Source organism: Malaclemys terrapin, chromosome 9 (genome assembly GCF_027887155.1).
Source record: "Malaclemys terrapin pileata isolate rMalTer1 chromosome 9, rMalTer1.hap1, whole genome shotgun sequence".
Taxonomy (NCBI): domain Eukaryota; kingdom Metazoa; phylum Chordata; order Testudines; family Emydidae; genus Malaclemys; species Malaclemys terrapin.
Genome location: NC_071513.1, coordinates 71,320,835 through 71,346,815, shown reverse-complemented (window position 1 = coordinate 71,346,815; position 25,981 = coordinate 71,320,835). Strand labels below are relative to the sequence as shown.

General features: G+C 42.4%; 1 protein-coding gene across 9 annotated transcripts in view; it reads right to left on the bottom strand.

The window, feature by feature from the left end:
- RHBDD1 (rhomboid domain containing 1) overlaps positions 1-25,560 on the bottom strand; it is a 100,458-nt gene extending 74,898 nt beyond the window's left edge. For 4 of the 9 annotated variants that reach the window (XR_008446174.1, XR_008446173.1, XM_054039523.1 and 1 more), the window contains exons 1-3: positions 25,468-25,560; positions 10,922-11,440; positions 9,860-9,992 (exon numbers count right to left, since the gene is read on the bottom strand). Coding sequence is in view for 7 of the 9 variants with exons in the window: in XM_054039523.1 (XP_053895498.1) it covers positions 9,860-9,992; positions 10,922-11,354 (566 nt within the window). In the remaining 2 variants the exon portion in view is untranslated. Of the gene's footprint in view, positions 1-9,859; positions 9,993-10,921; positions 11,441-13,196; positions 13,274-14,873; positions 14,974-15,014; positions 15,258-25,467 lie in introns of those variants that run through there. The other 5 variants (XM_054039519.1, XM_054039526.1, XM_054039521.1 and 2 more) reach the window with 4 other exon arrangements.
- Between the last annotated feature and the right edge of the window lie 421 nt (positions 25,561-25,981).

The following is a 25,981-nucleotide window of genomic DNA, read 5'->3' as shown; positions in this document are numbered from 1 at the left end:
TTTGACCTGGACTGTGGGTTCTTCCAGAGGGGAAGGTCTCTGGGCTGTTCCCCAACCCACATGGTGAATCTCCGAGGCAAGAAAATCCGCCAATAAGCGCAGGCCCCACCAAGATAGAGGAGGAACTTTGTCACACTTATCACCAACATCGCATGATTTATCTTACATTGTTTCAATCTTTCTAACATTTGTAGCTTTAATCATCTGAAATATCGAATGTTAACAGAACAAAAATATTTAGGTCACTGGGTTGCCACCATCTCTTTTTAACAGTGTTCTGTAGTTAAAAAAAAAAGTGATTGGCGTTATACAGATATAAATTATAGGACAGCACATCAGCCAACCATTTAGTCCAGAACTTTTAGCTCAAACCACCATAATTACAGTCTTTTGGAGAAACAGCTTCTTATTTGTTTTCATGTATTTCTTACCATTTGTCTACTGAGAGGCCACATTAGATTAAAGTGTGTTCTTAAAAAAAAAAAAAAAAAAAGCAACAGCTTTAGGAAACTGACATACTGTAAGCTACCACTTTCTTTAGATAAAGTGATGAATTTCTCAAAACAATAAGTGCTAGTTCAACTAAATCAATGGCACGTACAGCCAAATACACAAGCCGATTTATGTTCTTCATTACTAAATTAAAACATGCTTAGCAAGTAGGCCCTATAGCTAATTTAAGAATTCAAACTATTTGAATGCAAATCAGACCACATTAAATCATCACACAAGGAGGAATCAACTACTGATTTAGAGCAGCACTGCACAGAAAAACACTATTGAGTTTTATTATTATTAATTATTATTATTAACAAGCTTTCCCCTTTCAGGTTATTTTGTAATAAATCTGGAATTTTGAATTACCTGGTAAATCTTTACCAGCCAAGTCTGGCAAAGAACAGAAGCCAGGAAACTGGCTCTCACTGGTTAACATCACTTCTCCAGACTCTTATGAAATTAATTTCCTTGTGTAACTGAATGTTAGCAGGTCGGAAGGCACCAAAGAAACTAGACATTCCATGCAGCGTACTGTATCTCTCTAAAACAGAGTTTTTCAAACTGTGGGGTGTGCCCCCCCCCCCAAAGGGGAGCGTGGAGCAACATTCAGGGGCCCGAGCAGCAGCGGCAAGCGGCTCGGGCCAGCCCCACATGATGATGCAGGGAGAGGCTGGTGCAGGGAGAGAGTGCCACCTTCATCCCTTGACTCGCCTCAGCATGCCACCTAGTCTGTGGGTCAGTGTCAATATCTGCCGTGGGTGTGCTGATTTCTACTTCCAGCAGCCTCCGTGCCCAGCGCTGCCTCCCCCTACAGAGTCCATCGCATGTGCCTTCCCCCAACCTGAAAACCCAGGCGGGAGGGGCAGAGGGGTAGGTATTGACCCCGCCCTAGCGGTGCAGCCTGGCTGCAAGGTAGAAGCAGCCTGCTGCTGAGGAAGCCTTGGCTGTGCCATTGGTAAGTATCTGTGGATTTGACACTTACAAGTGTGGGCAATTTAAAGTCATTACGGTCTCTGTTAGATTTATGAGTAGGCTATCAAGCATACTTTTACATGTCTCTATTTTTGTCTGGGTTGTGGGGGCGCTACCAAAAATCGTAACTCAAAGAGGGGGGAGAAGGAGGGTCAGCTCAAAAAGTTTGCAAACTGCTGCTCTAAAGAGTAATTTTTTTTTATTTAAAAACAATCCAATGATTCCCTGTTCCTTCATTTCAGTCAGAAAATTTCAGCAGTGATTACACCAACCTTTCTAAGAAACATTGATATATTTCAGGCAAGTACCAGAAGCCTCAAACCTGAAAGCTCAAATCTGAGAGTGAGGACCCATATAATAAGTCAGTGCACAACCCCACCAAAGTCAAGAGGACAGGGCACAGAAGTGGGCAAAGGAGTTCACCCAGGAACAGCTTGTAGGATCAGGTCTGAATTAGTCCTGCAGATTTTCATGACAACCAATTTGCACAAAACCATTTGAAATTCACTCATGACAACCTATATAACACATAGAGCCCACATGAGACCAGAGGCACTTCTGGCTTTACATACCTGAAGGATGTTGGGTGGGGTTTTATTTAAGAGTTTTGGCACAGAAAGATAATTTTTGTTATGATTTTCAAACTTGACCAAAGATTCCAGGTGCCTTAGTTTTCTAGAAAGGGCTGAATATGCCTCCTGAAACACCCTTTTAGGTGCCAAGTTGAACACCCAAATATTCAGGTACAAAATTGTTAGTTCTGAAAATCTTAACCTGTGTAATTTTATCAATAGGCATATGTACAATAGTTGAGGAAGGCAACAGTTTGTTTAAAAAATGCTGTTAGGCTAGGTATAACACTGAAAATAAAGCACACAACTTGGTAGTAGTAGTAGTTGTGGGGAGACGTATCGACATAAAATGCATATAGACAAAGACGTGATGTGTGTTTTATCCCTTCCCCTACCCCCACTGACAAGGTTTGTTTTACTAGATTATAAGTAATTCAGGGCACAAAGTGTATCATACTACTTATTTGTTTTGTGATGGCACACAGAGGCTTCAGGAATGACTGGGAGTCCCCAGTAAGAGCTGATGCATTACCAATAAATTATTAATAATAAATAAATAAATATGAAGCAGTGTAAAATGGTAAACAACTAAATACTTCAGCAGAATGTTAGAAAGCTCCAACTATCATAAACTGTCGCATTTAGATTGTTAAAATGAACAAGTAGGAAGAAAATATTTATATTATAAAGGTTTAATCCATTAGTACCAAGCAACATGATGATAATATTATCTCAGTACATTTCTAGATTTAGAAAACTACATGGCCCTAATGATTTACTATATGCAGGAACAGTGACACTAATGTCACTAAAATAAAAAGGGGCGTGCTACTTTTTAGAATAATTTTTAGAGAAGGTGCTGGGGTGAATAGCAGCACAGACAACTATTTCCCCTCTAATGAGAAGTCAGACAAAAGATTAGCTTCTCACCAATAAACTGTGTTGCTTGAACTGCGCCACAGTTAACCTGCATATCTCAATCGCACTCCTGAAATTCCCAGTTGCAGGATCAATTACAATAGGTTACTTTTTTAAATGTGCCCACAACCAATTCAAGAAAAGAAAAGGAGATACTCTATCCATGTATCTCCTGAGTCAATTTATATTGCTGTTACAGCTTTCATTGGCATGACATTACTGTGAAGACACATATTAATAGTACTGCAGGCAAGAGAAAGGTGGGGAAAATGTACTGAAAGTAACAGAAATGTTTGCCATGCAAGAATAAGTTGGCTCATTGATTTAGCAGCTCTCAAAGATGAAGCTATAAACTAAAACGTGAAGGAGACTGAAAGTTTCTTAGGGTACATCTACACTACAGCGGGGAGTCGATTTAAGATACGCAAATTCAGCTACGTGAATAGCGTAGCTGAATTCGACATATTGCAGCTGACTTACCCCGTTGTGAGGACGGCGGCAAAATCGACTTCTGCCGCTTTTTGTCGGCGGCGCTTACTACCACCTCCACTGGTGGAGTTAGAGCGCCGATTTGGGGATCGATTGTCGCGTCCCGACGGGACGTGATAAATCGATCCCCGAGAGGTCGATTTCTACCCGCCGATTCAGGCGGGTAGTATAGACCAGACCTTAGCATCAGCAACTCAAGTCATAAGTCAATAACCATAACCACTATTAACATGGCAAAGTTGTAAGACAGCTCTCATCAATAAAGCAGTATTTAAATACAAGTGATATTAACAATGTGGCTCCCAAAACTCAACTAGTGAGCAAAAATACAAAGCTTTTAATCAGACTACACAGTAATATAGCAAAATACCAAAATCTCATGACATAAATCTTTTAATTTACAGCTGTACAAAATGCTGACAATGATACCTGAAACTACACAAAACTCTCCTGGTTTCATGAAAAACTCAAAATTCAAATCAGGTTTGACAAATTCTTCTTCGATATTTGCAAAATTAAGCCCAGTTTTGAGCAAACCTGGAATGGTTTATGGCTTTACATGAAAAACTGGAATTCTCAGTTGTGTGTGTTGCCAAACTAAAAAAGTAATACTACATTGGCAGTTCTGACTGGGTTTTGTTTACAGATTTTAGCTGTCTTTGAAACCACATAGAATGAAACCAAAGAAAATGTTCATATGGTTCTCTAAGAAGTGAAACCACCAAGGTTTTTTTGTTTGTTTGTGTGTCTCTTGTTTTTTTTGCAATTCTATTAAGTCTTACCACACTACAGGATTGACCCATCATAAAATACCCTTATTTTTCAACAAATAATACACTGAAGACTTCACTATAAATCTCTGACATTTGGTTGTGTGTTTAAGAAGCTGACTGAAGTCTCTGTACCTAAATAATAATCTGCTAGCATGCACCTGCTCCTCAAAACTGGGATAGTTCTCATGTCTTTCCCTTTGTGCACGTTAGAGGTGCCCAGTGAGAGTATGGTATTACTGAGAGTGGGCAGAACTGTCTTAAATCCATTTTAATTCAACTGTGTTGATTAATAACAGGCAGATATGAATGGAAAACTTTGAACATACGTTAATGGTGACCTGAGCTAGAAAAATCTTCCTTTTCAGCATCAGCCATGCACCACATTAAATATGAGAAATGTATTACATTTTGTGGTATATGCCATCTTACAAATCTGGAAAAATTTACCAGACACCTTGTGATGCTGTATGATTGAAATTTGACCATTTATATCATTGATATTCCCACTGTTCTACAATTGCAACAACTCTTGTACAAAGGCTATCATGTAAGGTATCCATGGAAAAGTTATGATTTGCTAAATACGATTATCCTGTTTAAATCCATGTATCATCACTGTATCTGAAGTTATAAATATTGGCTATGTCTCTGTATCTCAAATGTGTTTGTTCCTGGGGTAACACCCACAAGGTAGTTAACATCCAGTCAAGCCAGCCCATTATGAATGAACTATTCAAGCTTGATGGCCATTAAGGACACTCCACTCTAACAATGGGCCATAGAAGAAACATCCCTCCCAGTAAGCCTTCCTCCTATGGATGCCTCAACCAGAATATGGGTAATGGCTACCTCTGGGAGTCAAAGCATGTAAGGACATGTGATATGCCCATGTGATCCCAGATTCCATCCTCAAAAAGATGCAGAGTTCCACTTTCTTTGTCTCTCTCCCCCAAGTAGCTAGTGAAAGGGGGAGCATTTCTCCAGCTACACCATCCTGAAAGGGGCAGAGGTTGGAAAGAGTCTACATGTGCTATGATGGGGTGTCCAGTATGGGATTTGTACAACAAGAGGGTTAAGGATCTGCTCTGGGCTCAGGCAGCTCCGCCCTGCCACTCCTGCATGCACAGGCTGGAGGAGGAACTTAAAAGGGGAGCAGAGGAGCGCTCTTGTTGGCAGACCAGGGACGAGAACAGATCTTCAGCCCTGAGCTCCTGAGGAAAGGGCAGACTAAAGGCAAGAGCTTCCTAGACAACCATTGCCTGAAGGCCCCTCCCTGAACGAAGGAAGGACCAGATTCTGATGCATCCTGAGAGGGAATTATTCCCCTCTGTTTCTTATTACCTCAGTTTATTTGCATTAATTCCCCTTGCTTTTTGTTCATGGGCTGCCCCAGAAGGGGAGAGACTTGAAAGTGACCTGGCCAAAGGGCCCAGTAACAGGAAAAGGCAGGACGCTGCAGAGGCAGAACAGCCATCGGCAGGAGACACCCAACAGGGAGGGAGCAGTCACTCCCGGCCACAAGGAGTCAGTGGTGAATCCCATCACACTGCCCTCAAAAACTTCCTGGCTGCTGAAAACCGAGGTTCCCACTCTCTTCCTCATTCCTCCCCTCTCACCCTCCAAGTATTTTTGGGGTCATCCATCTTCCTTCCTTCATCTTTCTCAGACTCTGTTACTTAATTGCGAAGCAGTGTGAAACTGAGTAGAGCACCCAGCCCCGAACCCGTACATTTTTCCTCTACCAGTCTGGCAAAAGTTGGGGTTTATTTCAGAGGGAGTAACATTATCTCTTATTATCTTCTCCTGGTAATAAGCTCAGGTTAAGGGCTCATGTGGCTTTGTAGATAAATAATCTTGGCTATCATTGACCATAACTGTTTTTGAAGAGGATAGGATAATTCTTCTGTAAGTGTGCTCATTGCTCTCTGCAAATTTCAAAAAGGCAAATCTTTCAAGGATCCTTCCACTCCAAGGATCCTTATGTAAGGCCTTCATCTCCTTTTTTTTAAATCAAACCCAGTGTCTGCAGTTTTCTAGTAACAGAATGAAATGGAAGAGTGGAGGTGAGCAAGCAGGATAGGTGTCAATTTGAATAAGACAAAAAAGTAATACTGATAAAAACTGCACTCCCCTTCTGCCTCTCAAAGTGTGTTGTTCATCCTTCCCAATAGTCTGCAATCTGAGTGTTATTTCTGGATCCATCACTCCTCGATTCTCAGGTGATGCTGTGGCATACGGTCCCTTTTTCATCTATATCAGACCTAATTTGAGTCCATGTTATCATATACAGCTGACAGATCCACAAGAATAGCATCAACTTTCTTGCCCTTCTTGAAGCCATCTTCAATGTCTTGTGTTAGGCGAATAATTTGAACTCGGGTTGTCTGAATACAGCCTGAAAAAGGGCACTCGTGGTTCAATAACCTCGCTGATGTGCATCAGAATCAGGCTCTCCATAAGCTTATATGTGACACAAATGAGAGTTATGTTGCTGATTATTCCCTCTTAGCCTTGGTCTGGTTTATCGTGGAAATAATGAACTGCAGTTTCATCTCGCAAGCTGGAGACAAAATCAGCCAGCTTAGGCATCTCCATAGCAGACTCCCAGAAGTATCTGTTCTGGCTCCTCTCCTTTTCAACATATATACTTACAACCTACCAACAACTAAAGCCAATAAGTACATGTACACAGATGACATCTGTCTTGCGGATGTTGGTAATTATCTACAGCATATAGATGGGTGACTCGCCCAGGACATTAATTCTCTGGCTGTTTACCTTTGTCAGTGGAGTCTTAGATTAAGTGAGTCTAAGATGATAGCCACAACCTTCCATCTGAACAATCACCTGGCCAATCAACTCCTTACCGCCTATGTTGAGGATAGTCCACCCTATTTCCAGCCAGTTGCCACTTATTTAGGAGTCAATCTGGACCACAGTCTAACACACCAATCTCATCTGGGACACAAAGAAAATGATCACGTCCCATACTGCCTAAACCCAGGAACCTCCTGGGAAGTAGAGGTCAACATTCCTCAAAGCTCAGTCCTGGTGCTGATACTCACACCAGCAAAATATTTTGCATCAGTCTGGGGCAGAAGTAGAGTCAAAACGAGTCTTGTTTATTCAGAGCAGAACACAACCACCCATATCATTAGTGGTTGCCTTAGCCACACATTAACATTAACTTCACGTGTGTTGGCTCATATAGCTCCCTAAAAGTTAAGACAAGATAACATCACCCTAAAACAGTATGGAGGGCTATGACAGATGAAAGCAATGTGCTGCACACAAGGCTGAAAATAATTCCAATATGTGCAAATAAGCAATGTATACTGCCACAAGAAGATCTGCCTGCCTCTAGGAGAAAACACCTACACCTGCAGTGACTACAACTGATTTCACAACATCCTTTTGCAATAGCCGTTCATCACTCATGTCTAACGCTGCCAAAGCTCAGCTGAACAATGGTTTATCAGAGCCGACAGCTGTGAGACAGGCATACTGACTAATTTCAGAAGGCCTTATATAGATCCAACGGTTTGCGATCTGGGATGCAGATCCTAGACTAGGCTTAACAATCTGTGGCCTGGAACAGCCAGAATGGCTGCCACAACACAGAAATGTGGTGGCCTAGTCTAGTCTCCACAATGTGACTACCAAGCAGCAATGCAGATGGTCAAAAATGTGGTAGAGGAGCGCACCATTAGAAGACAGAAGGGTGAACCGCAATACATTGCTACCCTCAAGGATGCAACAGTTAGATGGCCGAACAATCTAGACATTGACTTGCGATGCATACGAAAGAAGTAGGAAAGTTTTTGCAATAATGTCAAAGAAGTGGTATAGTAGTTTTACAATTTAATTAGCACACAATAACTACATTCACTGACAGTAAAATTGTGCTAGGAGACATCCCATCCATCCACCACCTTAAAAGCATGGAAGAAAGAACTTAAGGGGGGAAATCTGTGCATTCTTTTCCATCTTCATATTGCATATCCCACAGATAACGTTTTAGTGCCCCATAAGACTTTCAAGTCCATCTCCACGATACCCAAAAACAATCCGTATCCCAATTTCAAATGTGCACTTTAAAGCAAAACCTTAACAGTGATCTCATATGCTTTTATATCAATTATATCAATAGATTAGCACATATGATTTTCACACATACCATGGATTCAGGAAGTTATTCTGCCTTAACACTTCTGGAGTCACTGCTAAGATTTTGCATTAGAATACAAGTTTGATGAAGTTGGTGATTGTGATGATTCACATTATGATTTACATATTATATTTTTAAAGTGGTCTTTTCATGGTGTGAACCACATGCAACCATACCATTCCCCCACACAGATCAGCAGCAAGGTTTGAAACCCCCTTCAAGAGTGCTAAATTAGACCCTTACTATTTGAGCTACAGGAGTAATTGCTAGTCCCTTTCCAGATCAGCACTGGAGAAGGACTTGACACACATTCAGAGTGGATAACACAATTATTTTTATTATTCAGCAGTAGAATATTGGTAATCAGGAAACTAGATTCTATCCTATACTCAGGGAGAGGAGTGGGAGTAATACAGTGGTTAGAAATAGTACAGTAGTTTAGACACAATGAAATGCAGTATAGTGGAATTAGAAAAGATTTGGGTTGCTCATGTTAGAAAGCTTGACTCTATGCCTGCAATGACTTTGCACGAGCTCTCTGCCAATTTAGTTAAAAATTGTAGGAGGGTGGGAGACTGTTCAGTAGCTCTTCCCTGTCTCCTAGACTGGGTTCATGGCAGCCGTCAATAGTAAGGGTTGTAAATTGTACAGGAATTTAAACATCACTAAGAGTGGAGATTTAAATTCTCTGACTCCTCCTTTCCAGCTCAGGGAACTTTTCCTAAACTATAGCATCATTGGATTAGGGAGCGTTTTGTTGTGTCTCTCATGTTTTTAACCACCCCCTGAAACAGGTGATAATGCTCACAGACTGGTAATAAAATTAAAATTTGGTGGGTTTATCATTTTCCATTATGGTTAAGAAGTTATGAAATACTCCGCTACCTAACACTGTTGACATATAACCGATTTTCAGGAAATCTGTACAAAAGGAAGAGGAGGAAGATTCTAAACCAAGAGAGGAATGGGATGGGTTGGGAGGATTGAGCACAAGGTAGAATGGAGTCATGTGGCCAGTGAGGTTGTGGTTTAATTGGTGTAGGGCTTGGGAGAAAATCAGATAAGAGATAGATTGGGGAGAAGAGGGGACTGGCATTAGGAGTGAACTGTTAAAAAGTGACAGACGGATAAATATTTGTGTTTACCTGCCAGGCCCTTTCATGCAATATATCCCAGTTTTTCAAGTGAGTGGGAAAATAAAGAGTGTGTTCCTTCTGTTTCCCAACCAATCTCTGTTCTTTTCAACCAAAACACTTCTCAGTGACCCCCCTGAGCAAGGTGTCCCATTTTTTTTCCTTTGACAAGCATGATCAACCTACAAGGTGTGGAGGAGAGAGATGCAGATTGCTACCTGCAACTCCACTATTTATTTTGGGTACCAGACATCATTGCTCACGTGTCACAATGTATATATACCTAAATGGATCCAAAAATTTGTATGTGACCTGAGAACGATTTAATGAACTTACCCTGGGGAACATAAATGAATGGCCACAAGCTCCAGCCAACAAGCATATCTGCTGGATACACGAATTCCCATGATGTTGCTGGTCCCTCCTGGGTGATAATGATTGTTAAGGACTTTCAAAGCAAATAATACTCCTAAAAACAAAACAAAAAACACACCAAAAAAGAAATAGTTGAGTTCAGATTATGTGAAAAACTCCACTGCAAAACAAACAAAAATGGCTGAAAACATCTGGGGTGTTTTGAGGAATCCCTGAAGTTAGGGACAAGTATACTCAGTGAATTGAGAAATGAAACTGGTCAAAAGCCAAAATAAATGATTGGGTCTGATTAGCCAAAGATATTACAGAATGTTAAGTAGCCTGAGCTGGTAGAAAAATCTGAGCAGCAGCAAAGGATAGAAAGTGAACCTTTGGTCAGAAAATAAGTAGGAAGGGTTCTAGAAAGAACTGAGACACTGGCTTTTTGAATAAAGAGAGTGGAGTTTTTCCTCCACAGCCAGTATCTTTGAGGACTAATAATCTAAAAGCTAGTGGAGTCTCGATCTGCCCTGTGCTGACAGCACAAGACCCCAAGAGAGGCAATCTTAAGATTACAAGTATTCTTAATAAAAACATTTCTACAGTATTTGCTGCTGACTTTGATTTGCACAAACTGTAAACTTAAATATATAATAGAAAACGAAAATTACTCACACTACAATAACTGTAATTCGACAAAACATGTTGCCCATATACATCCCACTCTTGGTGTACACGCACTATATGCATTCAAGTTTAGATCCTTTTGGCCAGCAGTGTACGTTGTGGCTGTACCTCTGTCCTGCGAGTCCTCATGCCTCCACCCAGAAAATCTAAATTCAAGTGCATGCGCACACATGCACCAAGAGTGGAATATATACATATATATGAACAAGCACTCAAAGAAGTAGTGATGCATATTACCTGTTCTAATCCATGTTCATTAGAGAAAATATTTCCATTTTCTATATTATAAAATATTACTATACAGAATCTATAAATGTGCACTTCAATAAATTAGCCTGTACCTCCTGCATGCCTTACCTGAAAAGCCTACAGCACAATTCATTTTGTATGAAGGGTCATTCAGAAGTCCTGCAAGTGCAAATTCCAACACCATGTACACAATGCCAATCAGCACAGAAAATACTGCAATTATGTACCCAAACAATACGCTTCCAAGCTTACGTTCCAACTTTATCCCCTTCCAAAGCAAGGAGACCATGTTAAAATATAAATGCCAATCATCTGCATGGTGAACTGGCGCAAGCAGCAAACGTTGCCAGTCTTTCTGGTAATAACCTTGGTCTACACTGATACACACTTTCAGCAGTGGTTTCAGAGGTTTCAAAAAAAGAAAAACGTTCAGTGCTAGGGTCCCAAGTGTTACAGGTGGAATGTTTTCAAGCCCAACTTGAAATACTTGAGAAAGTAGCAAGATTAGTCCAACATCTACTCCCCTCCGTCTTCGCTGCATAATCACTTCTTATTCTGAGAAATTATAGGATTGTTCCAATTTTCAGTCTATTGTTGGAATCCAGAAATACACAAGTTTAAGAAATTCTGAAAGAAAAATAAATCTCTATTAATTGACAAACAATTATTTTATCAATAACTAATCAAACACACAAGGGGCATTTTCAAGCTCACTGGATGTTTTCTAAAAATACATGGACTATTCACAAATTCGGCAGAATTTTCTCAACTGTAACAGATGCAGACAGCACAGTTAAAGACAAAAATACAATATACATTAACAAAGTTCAAGCACACAAGTTTACCATAAATACAGGATTATGTTCTGCATCCCTTTGTAAGGTCTGAGGTAAAGGACTTTGCACAGTAGATTCATAAAGGCATGAAAGAGAGAAAGGAACCTGCGAGAACAGCAGCAATTTGCATCTCACAGCCCTGTGTAGGGTTGTAGTTGATCTATGCTGTTCATGAATGTGCTAGCCATGTTTCCTCGTCCACTCTGATCTACTCACAACTAACTTGTGACCCCAAACTGTCATGAAGGAGTTGGAAAGTTCCTCTCTATGGTCTCAGCATTCTGGCATTCCATTTTTAGTTTTCCATGGCCCTAGAGCAGGGGTTCTCAAACTGGGAGTCGGGACCCCTCAGGGGGTCATGCGGTTATTACATGGGGGGTTGTGAGCTGTCAACCTCCACCACAAACCCCATTTGCCTCCAGCATTTATAATGGTGTTTAATATATTAAAAAGTGTGTTTAATTTATTAGGGGGGTTGCACTCAGAGGCTTGCCATGTGAAAGGGGTCACCAGTAAACAAGTTTAAGACCCACTGTCCTAGAATGATTCTCATTCTATCTGAAATCCTCCCACTATCTTTTCTTCTAAAATTTTACAGATATTCAAGAGACACCAAGAATGGTAATCTAAATAACTATGTCAGGTTGCAATATAAAAAAAAATTCTGCTCATATAGTTAAGTGGTTCCACATAGGAACTTACTTTAAAAACTGAGACTATTAATGTAGTTCTTGGAAAAACTTTGTAGAGTGGTGAAAATACATACTTCATATTTTCCTCAATACCATACTTCTTTAAGATATAGTAGAAATGAGCCGGGGTGAAAGTAACATTCAACACTTCCTGGTATGGGGGCTGGCTTTTCATCCTTTTCCCCCCACCTCCTGGCGTGTGTGTTCTGTCCAGCACCTCTAAGAGATGCAGCACAGAATTTCACCCAATATATGTATTAATCATACAGAACCAGGAACAAAGATCAAATTCATCACAGTCAACCTTATCTTTCAAAATTACACCATGAAATCATTTCCATGCTTCCCAAAGTTCTTATCTTAACGTAGCAATACTGAAGACATTTTCCAGATAAAATCCATTATTTTAGAAAAATGAATATTTATATACAATATAAAAGTAGAGTGGCTTATTTTGGTTTAGCATAAGTCTGTATTTCACAGTTCTGCATTATTAGAACTGGGAGCCTTAAAAACCATTGCGATTGGGAGGAATTCCAGCTTCCTAATGGGACGCGGCACTCGCTAATACTCTTGGAATTGCCAGAGATAAGCCCTGTTTTAAATGTAATATTTTTATTTTCAAAGAAGTTATCTGAGATCATTTGAGAGTTTATGGCTCCCTCTGCTCCCTATATATTTGGATTCATGGTGTAGTGACCTCATGCAATAACCACAGTATTATCATTAAACCATTTTAGTGTTTGTGGTTCTAGATTAGACATTTTACAAGACATATTAAACATTTTTCCCCTCATGGAATCACTAAATGGAAGAGTTAAAGCTGTTTCAGTTTTTTAACAATCCATTTCTTACCTTAATATGTTTGGATTTCTCTTAAATGCAATCTCAACTTTGAATTTCCTGGGTATATAACACTTGGGCCTAGAGAGAAGTACAACCTTACTTTTTTTTAAAACTCACAAGTTACTAATACATACTCTCACCTTTGCATAGATTTTTGCCTGGGATTTACTGAATAGTTTTAAATTATTAAAATATCATACATGAACACAATACAAGAAACCCAAGGAGAAAGAAACCACGTACTAATTTCTAACAATCTGAAAATATGTACTATGAACTTTAATTTTTTTTTTTTTTTTTAAGTTTAACTTTTACCGGCAGATTCACTGGTACACTAGAGCATCCAGATTCTACCAGACAGTTAAACTGGGTTTACATCACAAAAGGAGCTTAAAGCAACCAAAGTGTACTGGGTGAACCAGGCTCTTATTTTGCAATTGACTTATTGGTTTACATTAGATGGCTGTGTTAGTGTCACTACATGAAAGAGACACAGGGAGAACCCAGTCCCTGGGTCCCAATGTCCATGTGCTTTAAGGGCTCCCCCTGAATTTCTGCTTAAGTTCCACTGGCAGTGCTGCCTAAGAGTGCAGTGGGACTGAGGTAGCAGCACTATGGAGAGTCTGTCAAGCACTGATGCTCTAGCTAGCATGCAGCGAAAAAAATAAAATAAAAAAATCTTTAAACAGTGGTAGCTGAGCCAAGTAATCTAACCAATGAGAACTTTTGACACAGGCCCAATCTCCCTCTGCCACTGAGTCATCACAACCAATAGAATCATTGCATGCAAAATAGCTACAGAAAAGTTATAGGGATTAGTTACTTGAGGCATCACAATGGCTCATTTAATAGTTATCTGAGATGTGACCTGAGCCTGCCTGTAGCCTGTAATAGATGCAATCATCAATCATTTGACTTAATTGCAACCTAATTTCTTCAAATATAGTCTATGAACAAGATTGCAATTAACTACATGACAAATTTGAAGTGTCTGCATTATTCCCTTGATAACGTCATTGAGGACAGTGAAGTACCCTTACCTATGCTAGCAAAAAGTCCACAAAGACCCAGATCAATAATGTCACAGTAACACATGCACCTGCTCCTCTGTGCCCTTTCTGGTGTCTCTGAGTGCACTTCCCTCAGGTGTTATGCCTTGTACCTTTACCTCTCTGGAGTTGGAATGCTACTTTTAGACCAGGCCATGGGCTGCAGTACCCTACGTATCAACCGTGCTTATCCAAGAGGTCTGACTGGTCTCAACACCTGCAATTCTTCTCTTTGGGAATCTGTAACTAGTGGTGAATATAGTGACCAAACAGTCTTTTTAAACCCAAATATTGTTTACTTTAACAGTAGGCAAAAAGCAGAAGACATAAAAGGCTTTCAAAACAACAAAATTTATAAAACTCTTACCTAAAGTCTTACTATCCTAAATGGTAACCCACGCAACCCTGACTTCTTCAGACATCCCCAAGGGGTGCCTGTGTGTCAGTCTAGTTCCTATTGAACAACTCCCTGAACAGTCAACCCCTTTTGAGACAGAGTACCTTTTAAAAACTACCATAGTTCTTTTGATCTTCAGGTTCCCAGACCGTGGCCCAGGTCATCAAAACCAGTTTTGTAAATTGGCTGGAGTAAGGAGTTAGAATCTTAAAAGTTAATAGTTTGGGCAAAGTGTCTTACATGTAATTAAGTGATAGCTGAGAAGTGGCTTATCTTGAGCCATTCTTCTTCCCTTCCTACTCGTTCTCCTTACAGTTCCCCATTAAACTAAACCAATATATTCATACAGTTAACACGCTCAATTACCAGGTCAATACATACTACTCATAATTTATTGCAGAGCATGTCCCTCACAGATGTTTACAGTAATTTCTCCAAGAACATAATATAAGAACGGCCATGCTGGGTAAGACCAAAGGTCCCTCTAGCCCAGTATCCTGTCTTCTGACAGTGGCCAATGCCAGGTGCCCCAGAGGGAATGAACAGAACAGGTAATCATCAAGTGATCCATCCTTGGCACCCATTCCCCGCTTCTGGCAAACAGAGGTTAGGGACACTATTGATGGACCTATCCTCCATGAATTTATCTAATTCTTTTTTGAATCCTGTTATAGTCTTGGCCTTCACATCCTTTGGCAAGGAGTTCCACAAGTTGACTGTGTGTTGTGTGAAGAAATACTTCCTTTTGTTTGTTTTAAACCTGCTGCCTATTAATTTCATTTGGTGACCCCAAGTTCTTGCGTTATGACAAGGAGCAAATAACAGTAAAAATACTCCAGTTAATGTAACAGTGCAAAAGTTGTTTCTTCTTCTTAGCTAAAGATCCTAAAACTAGAAAGAAAATTGTCTTTTATCATCACAATATCTTTCTCATACAGTATAGTTACATTTCATTAAAATGTATGTAGCGTATAGTATCAAAACAATATATTTCACTGCTTATATTTAAAAAACAAATTTAAAATAATGTAATGGTATGAAAGTGTCCTGTACATTATTATACCTCTTATCAAATTTACAGAAAAAATGGACTAACAGACTGATAGTTTTATAAGTACTATTCTATTTTCCCCATCAATTTAAAGGAAATTCATTGTTTATTTTTTAACAAGTTTGGTCTCCAAAAAATTAAAATAAGAATTCTTATAAAAACAGAAGAAATCCCTGGGTCAAAAATAAAAAGCATACCATAGAATTCTAAGAAATTCCTTATAGAACTCTAAGAGAGTAACCCAAAATATGACAACAAGAAACAGCATTACTTTAAGGTTCAAAATTCACTCATGAGCGTCACATTTAAATTATGGGAAAAAAGAGTATAAAAAGTAAGTAACAAAAAATATTTGGCATTGGTTAGTATATGACAACGTAAAACACCTTTGTAGTGCGTGTGAAATGGTGGTTACCACTCAAGTGCCCCCTCATGGCCAAAGTTCACGCTGCAGTACCCTGCCTCTGTTTTTCTGCCTCCTTCACTGGACACCAAAGAGCCATCTCACTCTCCCCTTATATCGGGGCGGATCGAAGTGCACACATTCTCCACCATACAGGGGCGGCTCCAGGCACCAGAGCAACAAGCGCATGCCGGGGGCGGCGTGTCGGTCGCTGTGATGGCGGCAGTCAGGCACCCTTGGCGGCATGCCTGCAGGAGGTCCACCAGTCCCGCGGCTTCAGCGGCAATTCAGCAGCAGGTACGCTGAAGGCGCGGGACCGGCAGATCACCCGCAGAAACGCCGCCAAATCTGCGTGACTAGCCGAAAGCCGCCTGACTGCCATGCTCGGGACGGTAAAAAACATAGAGCCACCCCTGCCACCACATATTGGCTTGTCAGAATTCTATTTGAATCTATAACTGTCAGTAAATGTACATTTCAGCTGACATACAAATCACAAAAAACCCACCACCAACCACCCACTACAATTGGTAACAGTTAGCTCACCTGCAGTGATAGTCTGCCTCCTTGCACTCATGGGCAGGGGTCTCAGCTCCATTGAGCTGGGCAACTGCAGCCTCCCCTATTATATCTTGTGCCCCATATCTTGAACTCCTCTGCCATGCAGGGAGCCCCCTACAGCCCCGCTCATAGTACTGCCCTAACCATAACCCCAACCATACATCCCCCTTAACTTCCTACAACTATAAAAATAATCAAAATTAGAAATAAATAAAAATCAAGTTCTTCCATTCCTAATCATATGTAGCACAGCAGGACTTCTCCGCAGATTAATAAGCACATATTGTCATGCCCAGTCTCCTTTAAGTAGGTTTATTTGTCCAAACATAAGCACATAACAGACAAAAACAGTTCAATGGATCTTTTGTCCTAGGGTTTCACGGCCTGCCCTCCCAGGGGTCTCCGGTAATCCTGCTTCTTGCGGCTTCCCAGTCACAGCCAGCTCTCATTCCCCTTCTGGAACACCGGCTCCAGGGTTTACCCACTCAGCACCTGGCCCTTTGTTCCAGGGACTCGCTCCTAGAGTTAGCTCCACCCCTCTGTAGTTCCTCTCCCCAGGCATAGCCTGCCCCAATCACTCTTTTTCTCTTCTTGCCCTCCAACAGGCCTTTATAGTCACAGGGGTGGCCCTGCCCCCTTAATTGGCTGAACTGGGCTCACCTGCTCTGACACAGGGGAACTGGGCCTGGTCTACTCACAGGGACCAGCTACCCTGTGACAGTGCCTTAGTTTCCGAGGAATTTTTCTGTCCCCCTGAAAATACACAAGACACAGGAGCGCTCACTTTCACAGCAATATCTCTGGCTAAGAACAAAGATTTCTCTGCTATTGCCGAGAAAAGGAAGCAGAAAAATCATTCCCTTCATTTCAGCACCTACAAAACAGCAGCTCATTTAGGCCCCAATTCAGAAAAGCATCCCTATTCAGTACAGCACTTAAGCATGTGCCTAGGGGGCTTTCATTAATTTGGGCAATACTTGGGAGCATTGTATTGCAATAAGATGGTTAATTCTCTTTCCGCCACATTTCTTACACTCTGTTTACTCTTTTCCATTCTCTTTGTATCTTCCTCTCATTTCTAATTTTATACCTTTTTACATCAGCTCCTTATGTCTGGAATACGTGCCTTCCTTTTGTCAAAGACCCTTTCGCTCCTCCTTCAAAACAGACTTCTTTCATCAGATTTCACATCCCTAATTTCAATTTCATCATTCTTGCCCATTCATAACAGAACAAAAAAAGAAACACAGAACAGCAACTGATTAAATTACCTGAATTCTCAATACATTTTCCTCTTTACCACAGCATTCCATTTTGCCTACTTTATTCATCCTTGTTTCCTCTGGCTCTCATCACTTCTGATAATGATATTAATCTAAGATCCTTTACTATAATTATCACTGTAAGGTCCTTGAATCAGAAATTTTGCCTTTTTATCTTTTTAATTGTTTAACCGGTTCACTTTTTAAATGATATTTACATCCCTAACTACAACAGGGCCCCAATCTTACTGGGACCTCTGAACGCTAGCATAATGTGAATAAATAATAATAATGGTAATGTATCCTCAAAAATGTGTCATCCAAGAAGCTTTATATTTGGCCCCTATAAGTGAAACACACAAGAAAGATAGCAAACAGTTTCTAGAGAGCCTTTTGGAATGCAATTCATTTAAAACTTATAGTGCTTTCAACTGTTCGAAAAATTCTTCTTCCAGTCTCTACTGTGTTTATGAAAAGACTAATGAGACTTGAAACAATGAAGGACTTATTCTGTTCTTCTTCAACAATTTCCAAAACATGCCACCGCCTCCAAAATGTACAAATTTTCAGAATAGGCTTGAACTGGACGTTTGTCTTTAACCTACGCTGCCACGTGTCTGCATTTTTTTGTCATCTACTCAAGATAAATGTATGAACTAAACATTCTAGGAATTTGTTTTTGTTTGTTTGTTTTGCACTAATTCAGTGAAAAGCATTTAAGGATTTATTTTTAATTTGAATAGAACCCCTTCTGCTTCAGAAAAGTTGTTTGACAGCCATAGGATATTATACTGTGATTAACGGATTACCATTATTAAATTGCCTGTTAGTAACATAGCAGTAACAGAATTAATTCTTAGTTGTCATCTATAAAAATATTTTAAGGAATGTTACTGACTTTCCCTTAAGCACCAGAGTGGATGACACACCACATTAAAACCCCTGTTTCTTGAGAAAGGACTGAGTTACAAATGTCTAACAACATGGACTAGGGCTCTGCTTAAGTGAAATATATTTTTAAGGAGGCAAAAACTCAACTCTTGCGTTGGGTCTACATTCTGCAAGTAAATAGAGAAATAAGACATTGGTAGAGCATCCTTTCCCCTTACCATTCCCCAAGTTAGGTGTTGTAGACAGGGTATGTCTCAGTGCAGCCATATTTGAGGCTTTGGAACTGCTTCAGTAATTATGGGGGTGGGAGAACTTGAACCTTGGAAGAGCTGTCATCAATCTTCTCTCAAAAAGCTAAGGGTACTGCAGTAAGAGCAGCCTAGAGCCAACAAAATTGATTTGTAATCAGAATTCCTAGTTAGAACATGTGCAGTAACCATTGTAATAAAATCAATGAACAAACACCCTTTGTAAAGTATTAGAGTTGTATCTACCTTAACACTGAAGCAGAATAGAAGCAGAAATTCTATGAAAGAAAAGGCTGGTGGTCCAATGAGGCAAATACTACTCTGGATGGTTTATCCTGATTTATCAGGAAGATCTAATCATCTAGGGTGCTAAAACTGCAGTATAAAACCAAGCATGTGTTTCAAAGAGTATGTCCACTCTATAGGTACGATACAGGCATAGCTATGGTCGTATAACCTCATAACACAGATGCAGTCTACACAATGGAAGGGGTTTTTCCTGTCGCAGTAGGAACACCATCTTCCTGAATGACAGTAGCTCGGTGAACGGAAGTATTCTTCCATCGACCTAGCTGTGTCTACACTGGGGATTAGGTCAACATAGCTACACAGGTCAGGGATGTGGATTTTTCACACTTTGACCTAAATGTTAAGTGTAAAAAGGCCAAAGTAATAAGTTAGGCCACTTCCTTTAGCATTAGCTTCAATACCTGGAAAATCATCTACTAGTGAATTAGAAATGAGAATGCAAGTAGAAAAAACTGAACCAGCATGAGAAGCAGCTCAAAAATTTGAAATAGGGTGAACTTCCTTTATATATTCAATGTGTATGCTTAATTTGAATGTAAACAGAAGGCCAACCCCCTAGCTATAAATTTCACAGCTTTTTGTAACTTGCAGTCAATTTCGTGGTTAATAACAAAAGACAAGGTTGTGACATCATTATAGTTGTAATTAACTTACACAGAGTGACTTCTGGTTAATCAAATGGCTCTCTAAAGGATTTAATGATTTTTCATTTGTAAAGCAATACCCAGCTTTGTTAACTGAACAAAGTTTTTCATTTAATATGAAAAAGCTGTTTTGAAAAGATATTTAAGGAATATGTTTCTAAAAAACACACTCTTATAATACAGCCACTGCTATCTTGTTCACAAGAAACAAGACAGGCAGGAATGCCAACGCAAAATTAATACAATACAGTACAAATAACAAAAATCACCCCTAACGAGCGGCGGTATCTATGTTGGCGGGAGAGAGTCTCCAATTTTAAAAACACCAATTTTTATCCCTTACCTTTTATTTCCTATACTTAAATTCACTGGCTCCATATATCTGACCAATGATTTAAAATCTATTTAGTGGTTATGAAAGTTACTTGCCTTAGCAAGCGATATCTCATTAATCCACAGAGTAAGTACACAACATACACACAGCCAACATAACATAAGCTTTCTCAAATGACTACGTCAACACGATTCAATTGTAGGTGTGGTCTACACCAGTGCTTCTCAAAGTCAGGCCGCCACTTGTTCAGGGAAAGCCCCTGGCAGTCCGGGCCGGTTTGTTTACCAGCCGAGTCCGCAGGTTTGGCCAATCGCGGCTCCCACTGGCCGTGGTTCGCCGCTCCAGGCCAATAGGGGCTGCAGGAAGGGCGGCCAGCACATCCCTCGACCCACGCCGCTTCCCACAGCCCCCATTGGCCTGGAGCGGCGAACCGCGGCCAGTGGGAGCCGCGATCAGCCAAACCTGCGGATGCAGCAGGTAAACAAACCGGCCCGGACCACCAGGGGCTTTCCATGAACAAGTGGCGGCCCGACTTTGAGAAGCACTGGTCTACACTACAGAGTTATGTCGACGTAAGGCAGCTTAGCTCGACCTAACTCTGTAAACATCTACACTATAATGTAGCTCCTACCGATGTAAGTCACACACTACATCGACTCAATAACTCCACCTCCACAAGAGGCATAGCTCTTAGCTCAATGTACTTAGGGTGACACAGTATCAGCGTAGACATTGCATTATCTGCATCGCCTGGTGGCTGTCAGCTAGATCCCCCACCCATCTGCCCCACGCTGATAGCCTGCCCCAAGGCTCACAGCTGGAGCCCTGCCACCCCAGGGCTCAGAGCTGGAGGGCCCCCCCATCACTGCCCCACGCTGACAGCCCCACATTGAACTCACAGCTGGAGGCCCCCGCTGCCCTACCCTGACAGGCCGTGCTGTCAGCCCTGCACCGGGGCTTACACAGAAAAACAAGAAAAGTGAATAGCTTGCATCTCTTTACGGTAATATCTCCTCTCTGACCACTTTTTGGTCAGACTGCCAGAATCACTTGCTCTCTAGATACCCTTTCTTTGGCTCTCCATGGACACATATGGGAGTGGTCTATATTAGGAGAACCCAGTTATGTCCCTCAAGCATGTGAAAAATTCACAGCTCTGAAAGACATAGTTAAGACGTAATCCTTCGGTCAACCTAGCTACTGTCCTTGGGGAGGTGGATTTACTACAATGACAGAACCCCTTCCATTGCTGTAGTGCAGGGGTGGGCAATCTTTTTGGCCCGAGGGCCACATTGGGGTTGCAAAACTGTATGGAGGACCAGGTAGGGAAGGCTGTGCCTCCCCAAACAGCCTGGCCCCTGCCCCTTCCCACTTCCCGCCCCCTGACTGCCCCCCTCAGAGCCCCCACCCATCCAACCCTCCCTGCTCCTTGTTCCCTAACCGCCCCCGGGACCCCACCCCCTATCCAACCCCCTGCTCCCAGTTCCCTGACTGCTCTGACCCCTATCCACACCCCCACCCCCTCACAGGCCCCCCGGGACTCCCACGCTTATCCAACCCCCATCCCCCATCCCCTGACTGCCCCCCAAACCTCCACCCCATCCAACCGCCCTTGCTCCCTGTCCCCTGACTGCTCCCCAGGACCCCCGCCCCTTATCCAATCCCCCAGCCCCCGCCCCCTTACCATGCCACTCAGAGCAGCATGTCTGGCAGCCACGCCGCCCGGAGTCAGACACGCTGTCGCAGGTGTGCGCAACCCCACTGCCCAGAGTGCTGCCCGCGCAGCAGCGTGGCTGAGGGAGAGGGGGGACAGCGGGGGAGTGGCCAGGGGCTAGCCTCCCTGGCTGGGAGCTCAAGGTCCAGGCAGGACGGTCTCGCGGGCCAGATGTGGCCAGCGGGCCGTAGTTTGCTCACCTCTGCTGTAGTGTCTACACTGCACCTGTGCCGGTGTATAATTTCTACATTGTCTAGTGTAGACAAACCCTTAGACCAGTTCTACACTTCCTGCATAGCAATAACATAACATGTTACACTCTATTGGAAGAATGATTAGAGATAAGATGGGGTATTATGCTAGAGGCATTAATCGGTTCCATCGAACAGTTGTTTGATCTATAGACAATTGAAGACGTGCCTGAAATGGTGACTGAGCTAATCAGGAGCTCTATGTCTCCTTCATTTTTGGTTTTCTCACTGCCCCCTCAAATCAGTTGGATTCTGGCCATTGATGCCCTGAACATTACCTGCCGTTTTAGAATCAGTTGTATGCCATGTCTACATACATGTAGAGAGACAGAAAACTTAATCCTGGGATGAGATTATTAATCCCCTGCCCAGTTTTCCCAAAGTTTTGTGACGACAAAGCAGCCACAACAGAGTAGGATAAATAGTTTCAGCATCCACTTCCCAAGAGATGGTTCACTGAGAAAGAGAAAACCTGTAACAATGATTAATGGCCACTTTCCAAAGATTTAGACTGGAGCATGTCTACAAATGTACTGGGTAGAGTTAGAGTGCTACCATCCCACTGGACATAGTTATATTAGTATAAATATGTTTTTACCAGTATATTTTATTTGCATATAAAAAACAGAATAAACTATACCTGTATAAATTCATTTATATCAGTATAACCACATCTACACTGGAGGACTATATAGTATCGCTTCTCGGCTCTATGAGCTAAGATGTGAAAAAATTATCTAAGTTATACCTTCTCTGTGTTGATAAACCCTCAGACACCACCTTTTAGGGCTGTATCTAGTTTTGGTCAGACCTCTTATGACTTGCCTTCACATAAAAATTGTACCACTTTTCAACTAATACCAAGACAGTTAAAGGAGTGCAACCCTAGTGTGTGTACAGTTGTTTCAATATAAAAGTATCTCAGCACTTACCTACTGCTGGGGACGGTAAACGTGACTCACATATTGAAAACATTTTAAAAACATGTGAACTACATTAATCAGCTATTTGCATGAAACAGAAGAAATAAGAAATGGTATACGGCATTTTATCTACTCTTTGTTTCTTTTATTTTTTTTCTTCAGTGCTATTTGACAGCCTGTTAAAAATATTCATTTCCTGTTAAGAATGAGACATCTGTCGTAACTTGTGGTGCAAAAATGTAGTACAAAAAAATCTTCCAACTAAAATGTTTAAATAATTTGTAAGCATTCTTGTACTTCACTAAGATAGAACCCACTGTGAACAGCAATTTAGTAGCCACACAAACTGATGAATCTCACCACACAACCACCATCTAAAACTCAAGGGCCAGTTTCTGTATCAAATTTTGGTAAAATATTTAGAATTTAAAGCCCACACATAAAAGTCTCCTGCTCTCGTTTCATATCCGCCACTGATTTGCAAAACGGTCTTGTACAAATTACAATCTCTCTTCCTCAGTTTCCCTATTAGTAAAATGGAGAAATAAAATAAAATAATAAATAATTAAAAGGAATAAAATATAATCATGACTGGTGTGAAGAAAGTAAATAAGGAAGTGTTATTTACTCCTCATAACACAAGAACTAGGGGGTCACCAAATGAAATAGGCAGATTTAAAATAAACAAAATAAAGTATTTTTCACACAACGCATGACCTGTGGAACTCCTTGCCAGATGATGATGTGAAGGCCAAGACTATAACAAGGTTCAAACAAGAACTAGATAAGTTCATGGGGCATAGATCTATCAATGGCTATTAGACAGGGATGGTGTCCCTCGCCTGTTTGCCAGAAGCTGGGAATGGGCAACAGGGGATGGATCACTTGATGATTATCTGGCTCTGTTCATTCCTTCTGGGGCACCTGGCATTGGTCACTGGCGGAAAACAGGATATTGGGTTAGATCAGGGGTCGGCAACCTTTCAGAAGTGGTGTGCCGAGTCTTCATTTATTCACTCTAATTTAAGGTTTCACGTGCCAGTAATAAATTTTAACTTTCTTAAGTCTCTTTCTATAAGTCTATAATATATAACTAAACTATTGTTGTATGTAAAGTAAATAAGGTTTGTAAAATGTTTAAGAAGCTTCATTTAAAATTAAATTAAAATGCAGAGCCCCCCGGGCCAGTGGCCAGGACCCAGGCAGTGTGAGTGCCACTGAAAATCAGCTCATGTGCAACCTGTGGCACGCGTGCCATAGGTTGCCTACCCCTGGGTTGGATGGACCTGTGGTCTGACCCAGTATGGCCGTCCTTACACTTATCGCCAATGGGTTGGAAACAGTAAAGTGCTATATAAATGAAGAGTTTTATCTTTGCTATGCAAACTGGCTACACGTCCACATGTGACACCTGATTTTTTTGCATAATGCCAGGGCACTAGGCTACCCTGTAATTCCAGAACCATCAACGTAGACTTATTAAACCATCAGTGCTACGCTGCCATAATTACGCTTGGAGCAGGATACTGATTTCAGAAGAGCTTTTATTAGAACCCTATTTTCAAGTGCTTAGAACTGGAGGGGAAATATTCCCCATGGGTGGGGATTGCCCGTAGCCCTCCCCCCCACCCGCCCGAGGAGCTCATCTGAACTGTGGGGGAAACCAGCACGTTATCTCCCTCTGGGAGGAGGTGCATAGGCGTGTTGGCTTGGGAGGAGGTGCATAGCCGTGTAGCTATTGCCGGGCACTGTGGCAGCTCGCAGAATCGGGACGGAAAGCTTCAGGCGTGGCCCCCGAGTGCAGAGGGAGCAGGCGCGGCTGGCTGCAGGCAACCCCCGGTTACCTGGGGCACAGCAGTGCGGTGCTGGCGAACGTGCTCACCCCACAGCACCGAGCGCAGAGCCTGGCCTGGCCCGGCCCCTCTGTGCACAGGTTGCGCCAGGAGAGCACGACAGGCACCTGCCCTGCTGCCAGTACAGGCTAGCGGAGATGGAGGTATCCTGGGCCAAGAGATGGGCGGGCCTGAGGCCCGGCCACCACCGTGAGCGGCGGCCAGTTGCCCGGCAACGCCCCCGAGTTCCCGCGGGGGGCGGTTGCCCCAGGCAGACTGGAAGCAGCAGGCCTCCCCTCAGGGTTCCAGGGGACGGGGGTGGGGGTCCGCGCGCGCCCAGAGGGAGTCGGGATGCCACAGGCGAAAGGTCACATCCGGGAACCGCCCCGAACCCCCTCTCCCCACACTCACGTTCTCCGCCGCGCGCAACGCAACAGCGGCCCCGGCCCAACAGACTCAGCACGTGACCCTGACGCAGCTCAACCACAGGCAGCGGGACTCACTACGACTCTCCCAATCCCGAACGCGCATGCGGGCCCCTCCCTTCCTCCTGCCAGCTCTGGGTGGTGTATGAGCTCCCCCTCCCAGAGGGGAGTTCTGACCGCTCTGTCCGGCTGTTGGTGCGGAAGGGGGCGGGCGATCACTGCGAGGGCGGGAGGGGCAGCCCCGCCCTGAGGCGTTGGGAAGGGGCTGGCTGGGCCCCGGGGGGACTCCAGGGGCGCCGCTGAACGAGCTCCCAGCTTAGGAGCGGTAAAGGCGCCCCAGGCGAGAGGCGTGTGAAGCGGTGTGGTGTTGGGAGGTGAAAGCGGCATTCCCGCGCCGCTTCCCACCCCGTGTTTTAAAACTCACCCTTCTCAGGGCTGGCTTTACTAATCACCTGTCACGCACTAAACTCCAGCCAAGCCACCTCCTCAGGCTTGTCTGT